The sequence below is a fragment of the Marmota monax genome, unplaced genomic scaffold (assembly GCF_021218885.2).
Source record: "Marmota monax isolate L192 unplaced genomic scaffold, Marmota_monax_Labrador192_F-V1.1 WCK01_AAM20220418_F8-fsc00072, whole genome shotgun sequence".
NCBI classification, from domain to species: Eukaryota; Metazoa; Chordata; class Mammalia; order Rodentia; family Sciuridae; genus Marmota; species Marmota monax.
The window spans coordinates 1,621,979-1,644,331 of NW_026692356.1; the positions used below are offsets into that span (position 1 = coordinate 1,621,979).

Sequence of the window (22,353 nt, forward strand, 5' to 3'; positions counted from 1 at the left end):
TTGATGATGTTAGTTCTGCCTATCCATGAACAGGGTATATTTTTCCATCTTCTAAGATCTTCTTCTATTTCTCTCTTTAGGGTTCTGTAGTTTTCATTGTATAAATCTTTCACCTCTTTTGTTAGGTTGTTTCCCAAGTATTTTATAGTTTTTGAGGATATTGTGAATGGGGTGGTTTTCCTCATTTCCATTTCAGAAGTTTTGTCACTGATATACAGAAATGGCTTTGATTTATGCGTGTTGATTTTATATCCTGCCACTTTGCTGAATTCATTTATTAGCTCTAATAGTTTCTTTGTAGACCCTTTTGGGTCTTCTAGGTATAGAATCCTGTTGTCCGCAAATAGTGATAATTTAAGTTCTACTTTTCCTATTTTTATGCCTTTAATTTCTTTCATCTGTGTAATAGCTCTGGCCAGTGTTTTGAGAACTATATTGAATAGAAGTGGTGATAGAGGGCATCCCTGTCTTGTTCCAGATTTTAGAGGGAATGCCTTCAATTTTTCTCCATTCAGAATGATGCTAGCCTGAGGCTTAGCATAGATAGCTTTTGCAATGTTGAGGTAAGTTCCTGTTATTCCTAGTTTTTCTGATGTTTTGAACATAAAGGGATGCTGCACTTCGTTGAATGCTTTTTCTGCGTCTATCGAGATGATCATATGGTTCTTATTTTTAAGTCTATTGATGTGGTGAATAACATTTATTGATTTCTGTATATTGAACCATCCTTGCATCCCAGGGATGAATCCTACTTGATCATGGTGCACAATTTTTTTGATATGTTTTTGTATCTGATTCGCCAGAATTTTATTGAGGATTTTTGCATCTAGGTTCATTAGAGAGATTGGTCTGTAGTTTTCTTTCTTTGAGGTGTCTTTGTCTGGTTTCGGAATCAGGATGATGTTGGCCTCATAGAATGAATTTGGAAGAGCTCCCTCTTTTTCTATTTCCTGAAATAACTTGAAAAGTATTGGTATTAAGTCTTCTTTAAAGGTTTTGTAAAACTCCGCTGTATACCCATATGGTCCTGGGCTTTTCTTGGTTGGTAGTCTTTTGATAGCTTCTTCTATTTCATCCATTGATATTAGTCTGTTCAAATTGTGTGTATCCTCCTGACTCAGCCTAGGCAAATCATATGACTTAAGAAATTTATCGATGTCTTCACTATCTTCTATTTTATTGGAATATAGGGTTTCAAAATGATTTCTAATTGTCTTCTGTATTTTTGTAGCATCTGTTGTGATATTGCCTTTTTCATCCCATATGTTAGTCATTTGAGTTCTCACTCTTCTTCTCTTCATTAGCATGGCTAAGGGTCTGTCGATCTTATTTATTTTTTCAAAGAACCAACTTTTAGTTTTGTCATTTTTTTCAATAGTTTCTTTTGTTTCAATTTCATTGATTTCTGCTCTGATTTTAATTATTTCTTGCCTTCTGCTACATTTGCTGTTGTTTTGCTCTTCTTTTCTAGGGCTTTGAGATGAAGTGTGAGCTCATTTATTTCTTGTTTTTTTTCTTTTTTTGAGGAATGACCTCCAGGCGATGAATTTCCCTCTTAATACTGCTTTCATTGTGTCACATAGATTCCAATATGTTGTGTCTGTATTTTCATTTATCTCTAAGAATTTTTTTATTTCCTCCTTTATGTCTTCTGTAACCCATTGATCATTCAGTAACATATTGTTCATTTTCCATGTGATGTAGGATTTTTCCTTCCTTCTTTTATCATTGATTTCCAGTTTCATTCCATTATGATCAGATAAAATGCATGGTATTAACTCCACCTCTTTATATTTACTGAGGGTTGCCCTATGGCATAATATATGGTTTATTTTTGAGAAGGATCCATGTGTTGCTGAGAAAAAAGTATATCCACTTGATGATGGTTGATATATTCTATATATGTCAGTTAAGTCTAGGTTATTGATTGTGATATTGAGTTCTATAGTTTCTTTTTTTTAATTGGGATTATATTTGACTTTTATGTTTTTTTTTATTGGTTGTTCAAAACATTACAAAGCTCTTGATATATCATATTTCATACATTAGATTCAAGTGGGTTATGAACTCCCATTTTTACCCCAAATACAGATTGCAGCATCACATCGGTTACACATCCACATTTTTACATAATGCCATATTAGTAACTGTTGTATTCTACTGAACTTTTGTTTGGAAGATCTGTCCAATGGTGAGAGAGGTGTGTTGAAGTCACCCATAATATTGTGTTGTGGTCTATTTGATTCTTGAACTTGAGGAGAGTTTGTTTTATGAACATCGCAGCACCCTTATTTGGTACATAAATATTGATAATTGTTATGTCTTGTTGGTGAATGGTTCCTTTTAACAGTATATAATGTCCTTCCTTATCCCTTTTATTAACTTAGTCTTGAAGTCGATTTTATTCGATATGAGGATGGCCACCCCTGCTTGCTTAGGAGGACCGTGTGCGTGGTATATTTTTTCCCAACCTTTCACCTTCAGCCTGTGTATGTCTTTTCCAATCAGATGTGTCTCCTGGAGGCAGCACATTGTTGGATTTATTTTTTTAATCCATGTTACTAGCTTATGTCGCTTTATTGGAGAGTTCAAGCCATTAACGTTTAGAGTTACTATTGATATATGGTTTGTACTTCCAGCCATGTTTGATTATTTATCTTTTTTTTAAATTTGGTTTGTTTCTCCATGATTAGCTTTCCCCCCACCCTCTGGCTTTACTGAGGTACTTCCCACTGTTGGTTTTGGTTATTGTTTTTCATTTCTTCCTCATGTAGTGTTTTGCTCAAGATGCTTTGCAATGCTGGTTTTCTGGCTGCAAATTCTTTTAACTTTTGTTTATCTTGGAAGATTTTTATTTCATTGTCGTTCCTGAAGCTTAATTTTGCTGGATACAAAATTCTTGGTTGGCATCCATTGTCTTTCAGTGTTTGAAATACGTTGTTCCAGGATCTTCTCGATTTCAGCATCTGTGATGAAAAATCCATTGTTAACCTTATTGGTTTATCCCTGAATGTAATCTGCCTCCTTTCTCTTGTAGCTTTTAATATTTTCTGTTTGTTCTGTATATTGGATATCTTCATAACAATGCATCTTGGCATTGGTCTGCTGTGATTTTTTTATGCTCGGTGTCCTGTATGCATCTACAATTTGTACATCCGTTTCCTTTTTTATTTCTGAAAAGTTTTCTATAATTATTTCATTCAGCACGTTGCTCATTCCCTTGGTTTGAACCTCTATACCTTCCTCTATCCCGATGACTCTTAAGTTTGGTTTTTTTATGTTATCCCATATCTCTTGGATGTTTTTCTCGTGATTTTTTTACCAGCCTTTCTGAGTTGGCTAGACTCTTTTCAAGGTGCTATATTTTGTCTTCATTATCTGACGTTCTAGCTTCTACTTGCTCCACTCTGTTAGTGATACTCTCTTTTGAGTTTTTAATTTGGTTTATATTTTCCTTCATTTCTAGAATTATTGTTTGATTTTTTTTTAATAATCTCTATCTCCTGATAAAGATGCTTATTTGCTTCTTTTATCTGTTTATGTAATTCATTTTCAATGTGTTCTTTCATTGTTTGAATTTGCTGTCTCATATCCTCTTTAAGATTCCATTCCATCTGTCTAAGATATTCCTTGAGTTCTTCATTTGACCATTTTTCTGATGCCTCTAGGTCCTCCTGAGTATTTAGGCTGTCCTGCATTGTTTGTATTCCTTTTCTTCCTTGCTTTTTCATGCTGCTCATGTTACTTCTTGTTCTGTTTGTCTGCTGAGTTACTGTTTACTCCTGTCTCCGCCGATTTCAATGAAGTTATCTGCTCCACCACATTCTGGTGATGTCAGTTCTCTGCCATGGTGGTATCCCATGCAAATGGCAACAGTTTGTTCCCTTTGCCGGGTGACCAATGCAATGGGTGGGTCCTGACTGGCTCTCCCAAGCCCTGTCTCAATCCTGTGGCCACTGCCTATGAAGGCTCGGTTGGTATTAACCTCCGAATGTTCAGAAGGGCCGACCAGTTGTTTCAGCGGGATTGTTTAGCACTGAGTCACAGCGGTTTGTCTGCGAGACACAGGCGAATGGGAGCTTGAATTCAGCTGATCCGGGCTCGGTGTACAGACAATTTTAGTTTGGAGAATACTAGCTTGATGAAATGTTCCTTTAAACCTTTTACCTTAAAAACTTGTATACCTGCTCTTTATCAAGTGTTGCAAAAAATATTTTATTTCTTGTTCTTCTGAAAATTCTTGGTTTTGATTAGAAATCATACCAATAAAGAGTAGGTTTCTACAGATCTTTAACATCACGTCACCATATAAAGTCTGGTTAGAAGAGTCCAGGCATGTCCATTCCTCTTCTGAAAATTCAGTGACCATTCCCTTAATGTCAAAGGTTCCTCTCCTGCAGCCTCCTCCGCCGCTAATACCACCGAAATGGTGAGATCTTGCGAGACTTTGGTCCTCCCCTCACTACTCTGCCCTCACCACTCCCAATGACTCTTAAATTTGGTCTTTATATGGTATCCCAGATTTTTTGGATGGTCTGCTCGTGGTTTCTTATCAGCTTTTCTGAGTTGTTTAGGCTCTTTTTGAGATGATATATTTTGTCTTAGTTGTCTGTTGATCTGACTTCTAATTGTTCTACTCTATTGGTGATACTCTCATTTGAGTTTTTAATTTGGTTTATAATTTCCTTCATTTCCAGGCTTTCTGTTGGTATTTTTGTATAACCTCTATCTCTCTGTAGAGTTGATCTTTTGCTTCTTGGATTTGTTTATGAAATTCATTGTCAAAGTGATTTTTCATTGTCTGCATTTGCTGTCTAAGTCTTCCTTGAGACTCCAGATCAACTGAAACATGTATATCTTGAAATCTTTATTTGACATTTTTTCTGCTGCAGCTAACAACTCCTCTATTGTTGAGTTGTCCTGTATTGTTTGTGTTCCTTTTTTCCCCTTGTTTTTTTTCATGATGCTCATGTTTCTTTCCATCTCTGTGTGACTGCTGTGTTATTATTTATTCCTATAAATTTGTGTTGTTTTTGTATAGCTCCGAGGTCTCTCCTTTGTGATGGGAGATAATGTTTAGAGATGTTGGGTTCAATTGTAATTTAAAGTAAATTCATTAGCTTCATAAAAGGCATACAGGTTCTGGTGGCGTATAGAGAACTGAGGGTCGGACATAGGACTTTATGTTTAGGAGGAATAATGTGAGGATATGGGGGTTAATATATCTTTGCTACTTTGGAGTAGAGCGCTAATGAAGGGGGTTATTAACAGGAGAATAGACAGGAGTATTTGGGGGTATCTAAGTACTTGGGAGGACTATAAGAAGTATATAAACATTCACCTTTTTGCATTTAGTAAATTACATGTAGTTGAAATAGTAATGCTTGGGAGGTTGGGAGGGGAAGAGAAGGGAGAAGAGAAGTAAAAAGAAGAAGAAAGTGAAAGAAAGAAAAAAAATGCACTCTTAGAGTTTTGTTTTCTTCTTTACCAGTAGATGTCATTGTGCATCCAGGTTGAGTCTCTGCCCTCAGGATGTAGGAAGCAATCCGTGTGGGGCAGCTCTCCCTCCCCTGCCAGGCACCTCTCCAATCCCGATCTCTTTGGGTTGTTCCAGGTCTCTATCCCCCCTCACTTCTGCTCGCCAGGCCCCAGTCACTGGGGCTCCTCTCCACAGCCCTGGGTTCAGTCTGGGTGTGTGGTGCCCTGGTCACCCCGTGCTCGTGATCAGCTGAACGCTCCTTGTTGGGCACTCACCAAGTCATCACCGTTGATCTATCACTAATCTTGCTGTCCGTGAGATCCACCCAAAGCTGAAGAGGTAGATTTTCCAAGATGGCGACTGCCCATTTCCATGCCAGGGTGTCCGGTGATGGGGAGGAACTAGGTTGTTTCTCCACTAAGTCCAAACTTCAGTCCTTGGTCCAATGTCCCATGGAGATGCGACTCGCCGTCTGGCACGTTCTATCTCCAAAGGATCCAAAACTCTGTCTCTAAGCTGCCATCACTCTGCAGCGTTCAATTCCATTAATTCCGCTGGCAGCGTTCAGTTCCGCTGGCCGGTTTCCACTCACGGAGCAACCCGGGGCTTCTCACATTCTGGACTGTTTTTGTGATCAGCCCCTGTTTATAATCCTGTCACAAGCTCCATGAAGTTTAAATTCATGGATGAGGGCTCCTATGAAGGGGAGCATCTGTCCACCAACTGGGGGTCATGTAAGGAGTTCTCCTCTAATCCACCATCTTGTAATCAAAAATGATGATATTCTTTTATGAAAACAAATAATTGGTTCAAGGAAGAATGTGACTTAATATAATATTTTAAAAGCTAACTACTTACTTTCAGAACTATTTTTTGATCCTTCAGAAACCCTGTTATTTTGGTAATGTTTTTCTACAGATTATTCTAAGTCTTCAGAATTTTTCTTGAAATAATAAGACAATTCAAAAGAATTCCATCAGATATGAATTTGTTGACCAATGGCTTCTAATGAATATATTTGTTCAACTATTGGAAGGTAAACTAAAATGAAATAAAAATATGAACGAAGTGTTTCTGATTTTTCTCATGTTTAAACTTTGTATACTTGAGTTTTGGTGGTTTTAAATTTTAGATATAAAAATAAGATATTTTATTTTAGAGTTTTACTTTCTGTTAGGTTTACTTTCACATTTGATCTTCTGTGTTTCTAGGGTTTTGAAGGTGTTTCTTTCACGAACTGCACAACGAATTCCATACATGACTGGTGGCCGGGTCATGAAGATGCTGGCAGTAATACTCTTGGTAGTATTCTGGTTTCTCATTGGCTGGACTTCATCAGTATGCCAGAATTTGGAGAGGCAGATTTCACTTATTGGCCAGGGGCAAACATCTGATCACCTCATCTTCAATATGTGCCTCATTGACCGCTGGGATTACATGACAGCAGTTGGTATGTGATAACTGGTTCCATGTGATTGTCTTCTTTGTTTAGTAGGATTAAAATTGACTTCTTTATAGCTTTGCCAAATATTTTCATGAAACATAAAGAAATTTTACCCAATATGGTCTTGGTTGAACAAAATTATGAAAATGAGCCTGATGACTTATGGAATACAAACTTTTTCCAGAAGTTTCCATTCTTTTTCAAAGGTATATAGCTTTGTTGAAAAAAAAGTAATCAGGTAAATCAGAATTGAGAAATGCTGTGAATAAAGGCAACTTTTGTGTGCAAAGAAATTTTCTGTTTTCCATCTTCTCAATTGGCCTCCATTTTGATTAGTAATTGCTATTATCTTGACTTATGTGTTTAGTTGGAAGGAAAAATAAGAAGCATGTCGATATTTTTCTATACTTTTAGTCCTGTGATATATCAGATTTGGTATATAGAGTACTTTTTGTGAAGAGATTGCCTCTCCAAAACTTCAGATTTATTATTCTTTCCTATGTTTATCTCTAAAGAAAATTTATCAGTTGTTCTCTAGAGATTCAGTATTACACAAAGATCAAGCCATGCTATTGGGTGGGGTTGGCAGTGGTATGTGGCAGAGAAACTGGAGAACTTAGAAGAACCACATCAAAACTTAGGTTAAAAATACAGGTTACTTTTCTGGCACTCCAATTTTTAAAAAAATAATAGAGATACAATACAGAGATAAACAATACAGAGATACAAAAAACAAATAATAAAAGAAAATTCTTTATTATTTTGTTATTGTTCCCTCAATAAACGTAGAACAGTATTTAATTTTGAGGGTAATACACAAAAAATAACAGGGGCTGGGGTTGTGGTTCAGTGGCAGAGTGCTTGCCTAGCATGTGTGAGGCACTAAGCTCGATTCTTAGCACCACATAAAAATAAATAAAGGTCCATCAACATTTAAAAAATACTAACATTATAAACAAACATATCTAATAAAATATATATTTATTAGATTACAATTCAAATGTAGAATATTTTTCTGGGCAAAATATTTTAGAATTCTATGAACCTGAATCTCTAATAATGAAGTAATGTGGGCATATAAAGGGAAGGGTTATAATTTCAATATATTTACTTTATTAATGTATCTTGAACAATATGGCTTTCAGAAAATAAAGCAGAAAGTAAGGTAGGAAGCAATTCTGATTTGATTTTAGTCTTAACATGAAAATAAATCAATTAATATAAAATTTCTACTTGGTAGAAGCCTCTGACTCCTTATTTTATACTTTTTGGTGCAAGTTAACCAAAGTAAGAAAAGTCATTTCCTTATATTGCTATAAAGAAAAGTCCACTAGTTTCTGCTATTTTATTAAAAAGAAAACTCAAAATACACGTGTAACACAAACAAGCAGATGGTATAACCTATCTACCTAGCATTTTTTACACATTGGCTTTAAGATGTTAAGAACTTTTTAAAGTTTATATTGCTCTCTGAAGAGTGTATATATTTCTATATGTAGACATATGTAGGAATATAAAATTGACAACATTCTGTAATTCCTCTTATATAAACTTTATTGAAAATTAAGAATTATATACCATTAACAAGATTCATTGAGTACCTATAGTTCTTCTAGTGCTGTGTTGAACACTTTTGTGGAAATATACAATGTTTAAATGTTAATATACAATGTTTTCTTTCATCAAGTCACTTACCATTGGTTCATGTAAATAAATAAGGTTTGTTACAAATTATTAAGAAGCAAAATTAGGTGTCAAAAACTCTTGATGCATTAATAGTTCAATTAAGGAAGGCAAGAGTTTGGACCAAAATCAAGGAATCTTTATAAAGAAGCTCCTTGAGCCATGGGTAATATTTAGGCTATTATAAAGAGGTGTAAAGAACATTCCATTTGATAGGAATTGTGGCAGATGGAGGTGGGTGGGAATTGTATGAAACATGAAGGAAATGTCTAAGTAGAAAAGAGTTGAAATACACTGTAATGATGCTAGATGGCTATTTATTAAAAATATTTAAAAGGAATTTAGAAAACCAGGAAAGTGATATGAGGTATCAGTAAATTCAATCTTGATTGCTTTCAGAATGTGTTTTTTTAAAAAGACAAACGTACCAAATCCAGAGTGTGGGTTGGAATTATTACAGGGAGAAAGCTTTAAAACACTGATCCTGAAAGCATGGCCCCATGAGTAGCATCACCTGGGAACTTACTAGAAATGTAGTTTGGGGCCACATTCCAGACTTTCTCAGTCAGATGCTCTGGGACCTAGAGCCCAGAAATCTGTGCTAAATAAGCACTCCAGGTGAATCTCACAGTTCTCTAACACATAGAAACACTTATTCCAAGGAAATAATCAGATGAACTTCATGGAATATAATGATCATTAATCTCAGTTCAATTCTGGCTGTTTCATAACATTCTTACAGTTCCCCCTGATGAAGGACCACTGGAACATTTTTATAATTATTATTTCAAGTCTCATGTCTTTCCTCCAAACTGTCCATGTTTCTTTTTCTCTTTGCAGATGACCTCTGCTTGAAAAAGAAATAAATAAGAGCCATCAGATCTTAAAATTCTTGCCTATGTATCTGGAAATTTTCCTATATCCATACTTACTCATATCTTTTCTCCCACACATGATCTTAGTAGACATCTAAACCTGTACCACTCTCAACCAATACTTTAATCCCTTGATTTCCAGTGATCTCTCCTACTTTATATAACCTTTTTGCCATCTTAAGCTCTCCTACTTCCACAATCACTGAAGAATTCCATTCTGACCACAATGTTCCTAACTCATTTGCTTACCTACCACTCATACAATAGCTATTCAGTATCACAGAACATATTCATTGTACAGTCACATGCCACATAATAATGTTTGGGTTAATGGCAGTCTGTATATTCAATGGTGATCCCATAAGATTATAATGGAGCTGAAATTTTATTACCTACTGATGTAGTAGCCATCATACATCATGGTTCAGCACATGACTCATGTGTTTATAGGGACGCTTGTATGAACAGACATCATCTACTGCCAGTCATTTGCCATATACCACTATGTACAGAAGCTAAAATTTGATAATGATCATAAATGACTGCTACTGTATTATGTATTTACTTAAAATACTTTTCATTATTATTTTAGAGTATGCTCCTTAAACTTAAAGTTTATTGCAAAACATTATGCTGTGTTGCTTGAGAAACAGTTCTATGCATCTCATTTTTACTGTCTCTTGATGTAAGTACACTTCATGATGTTCACACAATGACAGAATTGCCTAGCACATTTCTCAGAATGCATCCCCAACATTAAGCAGTGCATAAGTATACGTCCACTAAATTCTGCCCTCCTTCAGAGAAAAAAAAATAAGTAGCAATTTTTTCCACTAGTGAGGAGGGAACTATGAAAAGCAATGGATATTTTTTATATATTAATTCTGGGAAAGAATACCTAGAGAGCAAGGGGGACTGATCCTACTTCCCATTCCTGAGGGAGGTCACTCAGGACAGAATGAAGATGCACAGCTTGAGAGGGCTGCAGTGAATTCAGCTCCTTAGCCAGAACCAGGCCTCCATTCAGGTAAGAAGGTTAGAGAAACTAAAAGAGATGAATGATGGAGCCAGAGTCTAGGTCATGACTTTAGGAATTAGGCAGAAGTAGCAAGACTTGAGAGACAGGAATTCAAGCAGTACTCCCAAAGGTGTTAGGTGATAACACTAGGATCTCAGAAAATCAAGACTTTAGTGATAAGGGTACAGGGACCTAGAAGCAAGAGGAAGTTAAATTATGGGGTAGTGATGTTTTCATTATCTCCCCATCATGTCTTTGTCCTGTCGATTTGGAACTGTTGAAAATATGAGCCAGGAGGTTGCTGTAATTTTTTTTTTTTTTTTTTTTTTTTGGTACTGAGGATTGAACCCAGTGCACTTAACCATTGAACCACATCCCCAGTCCTTTTTATTTTTTATTTTGAGATAGGGTCTTGCTAAGTTACATAGAGGCTCACTAAGTTGCTCAGGCTGGCTTTGAAGTTGCAATCCTCCTGCCTCGGTCTCCTGAGTCACTGGGATTACAGGTGTGTGCCACCATACCTGGCTGCTATAATTTTTTTATACTGTCCTATATTAATTTTCATGTATTTCTCTTTCAGCATGTAACATAATGATATTCTACATCTAATCTCTCTTAATTTGATGTTTTCCAATGTGTAGCAAAAGCCTCTTTTTTAGTTCTACATACCAATTTCTTAAAGTAGCTGTTTACCATTAGATTTTTTTTAATATTCAGAGATTGTCATATAAGAATAAATTTGTATATTTTCAGTCAGCTTGAAAATCTGTACTGAAAGATAAATTTTTTTCTCCAATTTTGTGCAGAAATGTTTTTATGTAAAGTAGGGGCTGTGAAGAGGCAGGAGATGGGTTTTACCTCAAGGCTGTGGGAAATCATCACCAAGAAGTTGTGTAGACTCACATTAGTTTCAGGAGTTAATTAAAGAGGGAAGGGAAGGGAGAAGGGAAAAGGGAGAAGGGAGGAAGGAGAGAGGGAAGGAAAATATATTAGCAAGCTTGCATCTGGGTTAGCTTTACCTGTATAAAATGATGTGATTTATTAGTACAAAATAAATGACTGGAAGAGCAAAATGCTCCTTTTTCCACTGAAGTAGAGCTCTAGTTAGAAATGTAGATCATAAGCCTGACACAGTGGTGCATGCCTGTAATCCCAGTGGCTCAGGAGGCTGAAGCAGGAGGATCACAAGTTCATAGCCAGATCCAACAACTTAGTAAGGCCCTAGGCAACTCAGTAAGACCCTGCCTCTAAGAAAAATATTAAAAGGGCTCGAGATGTAGATCAGTGCTTAAGTGGTCCTAGGTTCAATCCCCACTACAAAAAAAAAAAATGTAGATCATAAAAATAAAGACTGGTCCTTTCTGTTTTTGCTTTATTACATACAGATATTCCAGAACTGCTCATATGCATGATTTTCCTACCACAGTATTTTAGAAAGAAATAGGGAGGTAGAGGAAACAACTTGGAAAATTTTCTGAGTCTCTATGAGCTTCAATTTCTCTTTGAGGAAGTGATTAGAAACATAGAAGGGAAAAATTACTTTCAGAATCCTATTGTTATTTATGTCTATTTATAATTTTCAAAAATCATTGTCCTGTATAAAAACTTCTGAGATAAGCTTTAATGGAAAGCAAATAAGGATATAAATGCTGCAACTGTGGAAGACAGATGGATCTTGGACAATGTGAGAAGCATTTTAAAGTACTCAGTTTTATTTTTAAAAAAATATTTATATGGTAGAAAGAGAATTTTAAAATTTCTATGTTCCAAAGTATTTCTGGATCTAATTAGAATTTCTATTAAGAGTTAAACTGCATACTTCTTTGAGAATTATTTGTATCTCAAATAATAATGTAGTACTTATTATTTGATTCAGGACTTTGATTTTAAGTACATTTAAATATATTTTCTGTGGAGTACTAAAGGCAAAACAAAGTATTCCTCCATTAGCTCATCCCTATTTCCTCTCCCAACCTAGATATGTGAGCATTTCATTGTTAAATGCTTCACTCTGTATCCCTGACCCCTAACACATTATCTGTCAGTTGTAGGCTCTTGATAAATATTTGCTAGAAGAACAAAAAATGAGCTCAGCTTCCTTTCTCTTTAGATATTTTATGTTGTGAGAATTAGACAAAGATAAAGAAATTCATTAAATCTAAAAACTTAGAAGTTAAGACAATTGTCCTCCATTTTATTTTAATGATAAATTTTGGGAGATATTTTTGAGCAATTTGTATAAATTGGCAATCCCCAACTATTTTTTTGAAACTCTACCTTGATTTCCATAACAATCCACATAATAGATTGATACAAACTTGGCATGGTAAATGAAAGTTATAATATGAAAAGTATTATAAAGTATAATTGCAAATATTGAAGTAGAATACAATTTATGTGTTTCTGTTGAAAGAGCTGTGCCATAGATGAAGGAGCTGAAATTTGGAAATGTTTTCCTAAATTAATGAAAAAAAGTCCCAAGTTATACTTATTTTGAAAAATGTAGCTAGTAGGATTGCCAGATATTTTTCTAAATATAGCAATAAATTGACAGTCAATTGTTCATGTTCAGAATTTTTCACAATAGCATTAAAATTTGTCATATTAAGAAGTCATAACATTATTCCCTGTGAGTTTCCTAACTACTACTACAGACAAGCGAGTAGCATTGACTTCTCGAGCCTGAACTAACCTTTATGATTTCCCTCCTAGAGACATGTTTTCACACTGACATTTAGATATCCTGGGCAGTATCCTCCAATACAGTGCTTTCAGACTTGGATACATGAATAGCAGAGGTGGTAATATAATGAACTTTAAACTTTGGTATATGTAGTTGGATGGCACTCAATTTCTATTCCACATTTAGAACATATTGAAGATCTGAAATAGTTCCAGTAACCAAGAAAAATTAGAATAAGTGAGCACATTTTTACTTTACTTATAATAAAGAAATCAACTGCAAAAAAAGTGACTAATAGATGATAATGTCAAGAATACTTATAACTTCTACTTCGTGGCTAAATCTGTCAGACTTGAGTGCAAATTTACACAGCCACTGAACTTGCCTAAGTTTTTAGTTTCTTCTGGAAGTTAGGTAATGATAATAAAATGTGATGAAATGGAACATAATTGAGACTAAAGCTGTTTTTACTGATTTTCTAACCTAGCTCAAGAATATAGACAGCATACTCTGTGTAGGCCTCTCTTTATCATCTGCTATCTTCTGTTATTCTAGTTTTACATCTCACTAATATGGCCTAACCTTCTCAACAGCATTTTTATGTTGTAATAATTATTCCCTGACAAAGGCCCTGTTATAAATTAACTCCATCAATGCCTAAGCTGTCTTACAGTCTCAGAAATTCCTTAGAGTGTGACAACCCTTGTTACAAATTGTCTTCACCAAATTGGAAAGAAAGACGTAGAGAAAAATCTAAGCAATAATTGAACAGGAGTGAGAGGCTTGGATATACATTCCATTTGAGAATTTTAAAATATTTGTGCTCTTAATGAATTCTGACATGGATTATCCCACTGTTCAAAAATACTAGTTACTGTGAATTTTACATAGAATATTTTTCACTACAGAAAATATGATCTTTATTTCATTTTCATTGACATGTTCTTCTTTGTACTCCTCCCTCCTGGCATAATATTTTAAATACATGTAACAGACATGGTATTCAGTAATTTAATTAGCCATATGCCAATGTTTAGAAGGAACTGAGACAAATATAGTAACTCTTTTACTGTGTTGTGAGGGAAATTCTGAAATAGCTATTGTTTCTAAGGATTTAAACACTTAATTATCTAGAAGATTAGGTGACATTATGACAGATGAGATGTGAAAGAAGTACCATTTAATGAGTATCGAGGAAAATATATTAGACTTCATTTGTCTTAATGCTCTTGACTAAGGTTCATTACATACATTTTATTGTATTGTATTCTAATGTACCCTATGCCTTCATCTATGCTGCATTACTTTTACTATTTTTTAAATACTTTAAAAATGTTCATTCAAAGGGTGAAAGCCTGACCTCTCTAAGAGTTTGCTTTGGCTTGGGCTACATAATTAGAAACTATCAAGGGCTTGCTTATTTGCTTTCAAAACAATGTGGGGGTTATTTTTTTACTTATATATTACCTCTTCTGAAAAATATTCTACTTCTTTAAGGAGTAGTCAGTTATATAATGCTAAAGTACAGAAAGAAAGAATAATTTATAATTACTTTAATTTTGGAAGTTAATGAAATATTGACATAATTGTTGAGATTATCTTGGGATATAACTCCAGTGCCACAGTCCCCTTCTAGGGCATGAGCACAGTGACTAAATCCTCCCACTAGGCCCTGCCCCTTAAAGATTCTACCACCTACTAATAGTGCCACAGGCTGGCCACCAAGCCTTGAACTCAGGACCTCTGGGGGACCTTTTAGATCGATACTATAGCACAAATCCCTGTGAAAACCTAGGATTTTAAAGGTGAAAAAAAGAAGAAGAAAATCTTTTGTTGCTTGAACAGAGATAACTCATACATTAACATGGTTGTCAGAAAGATTTGAGTGGTCCTTTTCCTTGTGTTGAAAGAAATATCAGTTGAAATAACAAAGTGTTAATTCAAGTTGCTGTAAGTTCCAACGTGGTGTTATATCCCTACCCATTCTGATTTCTGCACTAATACTAAAGAGAAGAATCTGGCATTATCATTTCCTCTGAGAAGAGGTTTAATATGTAGGAATAGAAGATTTGAAGGTCTTCCCTTTTTCAGCTCACCAAAACCATTCCCAGTAGTAGTCAAACCTTGGGATAACTTTAATAAGAAAGAAACCATTGGCCAAAAAAACAGCAGATTTTTTTAATGACCTCATTAAAATTATTCAGTAGTCAAGCAATGTCCTAATCCAAACCTAAATCACTAAATAGTCTCAACGATTTTAGCTGCAAAATTATGCTAAGGAAGGTAAACTTTCTTTAACTTCCAAAAGAGAAAAAGATGATGCTGGAGGTAAAAAATTAAGGTATAAAATAAACTAATTTATTCTTTCTGTTTGCCCTTTAGCATCATTCAAATAACCCCATCTCAAAGAAATGAAACATTTTCCTATAGAGTTAGAATGTAAATAAATAAATAAATAAATAACAACCCTCACTACAGTCATTCAAAAAATACTCAAATTAATTGTTGAAAAGCTATTTGTGAATTTCTAGTGATATAATCCAGGCAAAGGCAAATAAATTGTCAATGCTGTTAGGCTTTCATAAAAGATCAGAAATTAAAAATACACTTGTAAATCATAGTAAGTAATTCCAAATTTTGCTCCCTACCCAAATAAAAATGTTTGTGTACATAGCAGGGATGGGGAAATGAAAGACCTTGACCTTATCCCCTGAGGATCTCTTATCTTAATTTGTCTTTGTGAGCTCGCCACTTCTTTAAGACTGAAGTCTCTGGATTTTGTGAATGTTCTGTCACACCATATCAATCTCTTTTAAAATTCTAAATGTATATATCAGAAAGAAAGAGAAAGGCCTATTTTCTCTATACTTACTACTTAACATGCAGTAGGGTCTGTGGGAAAAAAAAAACTTGGTCCAAGTTATAGAAAGACGTGAAGAGAAGCAACAAAGAAAAGTGAACCTAAAATTGTGTGCCTATTCACAGCAGTCTTGCCTCAGAGAGTTATCTAGCAATGAGTGGGTAAGAGAATAGAATAGCCAGGTCACCATCTGATTTACAGTCTCAGTATTCCCATAAATTTCTCTGATCCAAGTTTGAAATTTTAGCATTCAGAATTCTATCTCCCTACTTTTAAAAGCAGTTAAAAGTTCTATAATAAAACCTTCACAAATATAAATAATGTACAGAATACATTTAGCACAGTTCCTGGTACATCTAACAGATGTTAACTATGCAATCAAATCAATTGAGGGGACAAAAAAGCACTTTCTTTTTTTTTTTTTTTTAACATATTTGATGCACATGTTGTCTCTGCCACAGTCTGGCTGGGCACAAATGCCGCAGTCTGGCTGGGCACACAATCACGAGCCACCACACAGCTTGTAGATTCAAACAGCAACTCTTTATTTCCGAACTCACACCAGCCGTCTACAGACACGTTCTGGGGAAATCCACGTCTACAAACACGTTCTGGGGAAATCCACGTTCTCTGCCCAAATCCCCATCCACTGGGCTTCTATCTCCCAAAAAATACTGTCTGAATCCCGTGAGAACTCAAGGGGAACTCAGGCAGCAGGATACGCCCTATTCCCAGCAGGAATAATCTTAAACCTTAAACCTGGAACCTAAACCGGGAACGCCCTAATCCCGATTATCTTAAACCAGGAACACCCTAATCCGCCCTGGTCCTTGAGCAAGGTCACCTACATTCAGTGTCACTGCAACATGGGGTACGCTGGCAAGGAAATTGTCATACCTACTTGGCTAATGGCTCCCAGCAGTCTCAATGCCAGATGTGCTAAAGTTGTCTTTTACTGCAATAGGTATTCCATCTAAATCTCCAAGTGATTGACCTTTCTTATATCTTTTCTCTGATTCTTCAGCTTGCTTTAAGGCCACCTCTTCTGATACAGTAATACAAAAAAGCACTTTCAAGTAGAACTCTTACTACCACAGACTATTCACTTCTAATTAACATATTAGTTTAAATTACAAACAATTGCTGCTTGGAAAAATTCTCCCAAGGTTTCATCTGTGCCTCTGTTAGTAATAGAAGGAAGAAGGAAAGAAGGAAGGGATGGAGGGAGGGAAAGAGTGGGAAGGAAGGAAGGAAGGAAGGGAGGGAGGGAGGGAGGGAGGGAGGGAGGGAAGGGAAGGGAAAAGAAAAGAAAAGCCCTCAGCCCAAGGACATAAAATTTAGTGAACATTAGCCAAGAACCAGGAGACAAGGGTTCTAGGCCCTGTTCTGCAACTCATTGAGCAAGTCCAAGTGGAGGGAGATGAGCTTCTCGACAGGCAAGTCTTGAAGCCCAACTCTGACCATCCCTTGTGTTTCCCTGCTTCCAAAAAGCTGAAAAATGAATAGATATTTGACCACCATTGTCCTAGTGGTGAAATATATTGCAAGTTCACCTTTTCCATGTATTTCTCTATGCCAAAGCTGAATAAACGGCCAGCAGAGTAACTGCAGCTCACTAACCACCCCTTTCCCCACCATATACATTTGCAAAAATGTCCTCCTCAAGACATGCTCAAATGAAGTCACTTTTAACTTTAAAATTCTATCAAATATCATTTACATTTTTTAATTCATGTAACCTCATTATTGTCCTTATTTTAAGCAAAGAAGAGGCAATAGGCAGCCAGAATATAAGCTTCCATGTACATATTTAGTCCTAAAAGTCTGGAATTCAAGATCTTCTCAAGAAGTATTGAAGATATTCAGTTTAATACTTAATGATAACCTTTGAGCTGTCCACTCTATTAAAAGAAAATAGGCTATCTTGGGTGGAATCATAAATAATATTTTACTCTGTTCATGAATTTTCTAAGTTGATAGGATTTAGAGGGAAAAAAAGAAGAGGGAAATAAAATGTGAATGTTTTGTCAATTATGTATTTTTTATGCTATCTTAAAATAATTTTAAGGGGATAAAGAGGATAAACTGTTATTAATACAAAATGCCTGTGCAACATGGCTTAACAAGGTCTCCACAGTTTGAGCATCTTTTGTACTTTGTAGTTGTTCTCATCTTGGCCCTTGTGGGTGGTTTAAGATCACAGAGCTGGGTCATTTTCTTTGCTTGCCCCAGGCCTTTGGAAAAAATAACTTGAAATTACTTTCATTATGGTATATTAATTTTTAAAAGGCTATGGTAGTTAACTTTTGAACTGTTATCTCTTATAGATTAAAAATAAAATACCTTGGTTTTCTAAAAGCCTTATTTGAATCTTTAAATATAAATTTAATTCCCTTTTTAACTATACTCATGCCTCCCATCAAAATCGTTTAACAAAGCAGAAGTATAACACATATTTCAACTCCCACATAAAAACACTGCAAAATTTGATAACATCTACATATTTTCTTTACTAATTGCAGTGTTAGTCTGAAGTTAATTATATGAAACTGATTTTTTTCTAAGCAATTTTATATATCATATTTAGTTTAATTGGTACTTTGAATAATAAATTGTTTTTCAGTGAGAGAATATTGTTGATATTGTTAATGAAATGATTTTAATGTTCAGCTTAGCTATTATGAGAAATATTATTTTGTCTTATAGTTTTAAATATAATCCTCCATTGTGGCACACTGATTAACCTGATAACAACTTTCCTTTTTTGAATCTTTGGTGTAACATATAAACACTACAATAACTAGTAGAAGATACTGTTTTTATAATGCAGCTACTTGTAAATCCTTTAACTGCAGCATATGTTTTGTGCCATTGGTTTTTTTCCACATTTTTTATTGGTGCATTATAGTTGTACAAATTGATGGTATTTGTTATTAGGTATTTGTACATGCACACAATATAATAATATAATTTAGCCAATATCATTCCCCAGTACTGTTTCTTTTTGGGAGGCTCAGTACCAGTGATTGAATTCAGTGGCACTGGACCATTGAGTCACATCTCTAGCCCTGTTTTGTATTTTATTTAGAGACAGGGTCTCACTGAGTTGCTTAGCACCTCACTTTTGCTGGGGCTGGCTTTGAACTGGCAATTACAGGTGTGCACCACCTTGACTGGCCCCAGCACTATTTCTTTTACTTTTTTATAATTAGTCTTTTTTTATTTATATGTGACAGCAGAATGAATTACAATTCTTATTACACATATAGAGTATGAATTTTCATATTTCTGCTTATATACAAAGTATATTCACACCAATTCGTGTCTTTATACATGTACTTTGGATAATGATGTCCATCACATTCTACCATCATTTCTAACCCTATGCCCCTCCCTTCCACTCCAACCCCTCTGCCCTATCTAAAGTTTGTCCATTCCTCCCATGCTCCCTCTCCCTACCCCACTATGAATCAGCCTCCTTATATCAGAGAAAACATTTAGTATTTGGTTATTTGGGATTGGCTAAGTTTACTGAGCATTATCTTCTCTAACTCCATCCACTTACTGGCAAATGTCATGATTTTATTCTCTTTTATTGCTGAGTAATATTCCATTGTGTATATATGCCACATTTTTTTATCCATTTATCTACTGAAGGGCATCTAGGTTGGTTGCACAGTTTAGCTATTATGAATTGTGCTGCTATAAATATTGATGTGGCTGTGTCCCTGTAGTACGCTGTTTTTAAATCCTTTGGGTATAGACCCAGGTGAGGGATAGCTGAGTCAAATGGTGGTTCCATTCCCAATTTTCCAAGAAATCTCCATACTACTTTCCATATCAGCTGCACCAATTTGCAGTCCCATTAGCAGTGTATGCGTGTACCTTTTCCCCCACATCCTCGCCAACACATACATAATGCATAATAGCTGCCATTCTGACTGGAGTGAGATGAAATTTAGAGTAGTTTTGATTTGCATTTCTCTAATTGCTAGTGATGGTAAACATTTTTTCATATATTTATTGATTGATTGTATATCATCTTCTGAGAAGTGTCTATTCAGGCCCTTGGCCCATTTATTAATTGGGTTATTTATTTTTTGGTGTTTAGCTTTCTGAGTTCTTTATATACCCTAGAGATTAGAGCTCTATTTGATGTGTGAGGGGTAAAGATTTGCTCCCAAGATGTAGGCTCTGTACTCACCTCACAGATTGTTTCTCTTGCTGAGAAGAAACTTTTTAGTTTGAGTCCATCCCAAATATTGATTCTTGATTTTAATTCCTGTGCCAAAGGAATCTTATTAAGGAGGTTGGGGCCTCATCCCACATGATGGAGATTAGGGCCTACTTTTTCTTCTATTAGACACAGTGTCTCTGGTTTAATTCCTAAGTATTTGATTCATTTTGAGTTGAGTTTTGTGCATGGTGAGAGATAGAGGTTTAATTTCATTTTGTTGCATATGGATTGCCAATTTCCCAGAACCATTTGTTGAAGAGGCTATCTTTCTCCAATGCATCTTTTGACACCTTTGTCTAATATAAGATAATTGTAATTTTTTGGGTTAGTCTCTGTGTCCTCTGTTTTATACCATTGGTCTACCATTCTGTTTTGGTGCCAATGCCATGCTGTTTTTATTACTTTTGCTCTGCAGTATAGCTTAAGATCTGGTATAGTGATGCCACCTGCTTTACTCTTCCTGCTAAGGATTGCTTTAGTTATTCTGGGTCTATTATTTTTCCAGATGAATTTCATGACTGCTTTTTCTATTTCTATGAGGAATTTCATTGGGATTTTGATTGGAATTGCGTTAAATCTGTATAATGCTTTTGTTAGTATGGTCATTTTGATAATATTAATTCTGCCTATCCAAGAGCAAGGTAGATCTTTCCATCTTCTAAGATCTTCTTTGACTTCTTTCTTTAGGGTTCTGTAATTTTCTTTATATAGATCTTTTACCTCTTTCATTAAGTTGATTCCAAAGTATTTTATTTTTTGAGGCAATTGTAAGTGGGGTAGTTTTCCTCATTTCCCTTTCTGAGGATTTGTCACTGATATACAGAAATGCCTTTGATTTATGGGTGTTGGTTTTATATCCTGCTACTTTGCTGAATTCATTTACTATTTCTAAAAGTTTTTGGGTGGAACTTTTAGGGTCTTCTAGGTATACAATCATATCATCAGCAAATAGTGCCAATTTGAGTTCTTCTTTTCCTGTGTGTATCCCTTTAATTTCTTTCATCTGTCCAATGGCTCTGGCCAGTGTTTCAAGAACTATGTTAAATTGAAGTGGTGAAAGACGGCATCTCTGTCTTGTTCCAGTTTTTAGAGGGAATGCTTTCAATTTTTCTCCACTTAGAATGATAAATTAGCCTGGAGCTTAGCATAGATAGCCTTTATAATGTTGAGATATGTTCCTGTTATCCCTAGTTTTTCTAATGTTTTGAACATGAAGGGGTGCTGTGTTTTGTCAAATGCTTTTTCTGCATCTATTGAGATGATCATATGATTTTTATCTTTAAGTCTATTTTTTTTTTCGAGAGAGAGAGAGAGAGAGAGAAAATTTTTTTAATATTTATTTTTCAGTTTTCGGCAGACACAACATCTTTATTTTATGTGGTGCTGAGGATCGAACCCAGCACCCCGCGCATGCCACGCATGCGTGTTACCGCTTGAGCCACATCCCCAGCCCTCTTTAAGTCTATTGATGTGATGAATTACATTTATTGATTTCCGTATGTTGAACCAACCTTGCATCCCTGGGATGAATCCCACTTGATCATGGTGCATGATCTTTTTGATATGTTTTTGTATTCAATTTGTCAGAATTTTATTGAGAATTTTTGTATCTATGTTCATTAGAGATATTGGTCTGAAGTTTTCTTTTTTTGATATGTCTTTGCCTGGTTTGGAATCAGGGGATACTGGCCTCATAAAATAAATTAAAGAGTATTGGTATTAGTTCTTCTTTAAAGGTCTTGTAGGACTTGGCTGTGTATCCATCCAGTAGACTTTTGATAGCATCTTCTATTTTGTCATTTGAAATTGATCTGTTTAACTTATGTATATAATCCTGATTCAATTTGGGTAAATTGTATGACATTAGAAATTTATCGATACCTTCGATATTTTCTATTTTATTGGACTACAAGTTTTCAAAATAATTTCTAATTATCTTCTGTATTTCTGTATTTCTGTAATATCTGTTGTGATATTTCCTTTTTCATCACATATTTTAGTAATTTGAGCTTTCTCTCTCCTTGTCTTCATTAGCATGGCTAAGGGTCTGTCAATTTTATTTATTTTTTTAAAG

At 35.2% G+C, this 22,353-nt stretch overlaps 1 protein-coding gene across 1 annotated transcript in view; it reads left to right on the plus strand.

Moving 5' to 3' along the window:
- The window catches only part of Gpr158 (G protein-coupled receptor 158), a 435,003-nt gene that overhangs the window by 394,518 nt on the left and 18,132 nt on the right, over positions 1-22,353 (plus strand). The window contains exon 7 of the mRNA XM_058578605.1: positions 6,691-6,929. Within this exon, the coding sequence (XP_058434588.1) occupies positions 6,691-6,929 (239 nt within the window). The remainder of the gene's footprint in view (positions 1-6,690; positions 6,930-22,353) is intronic.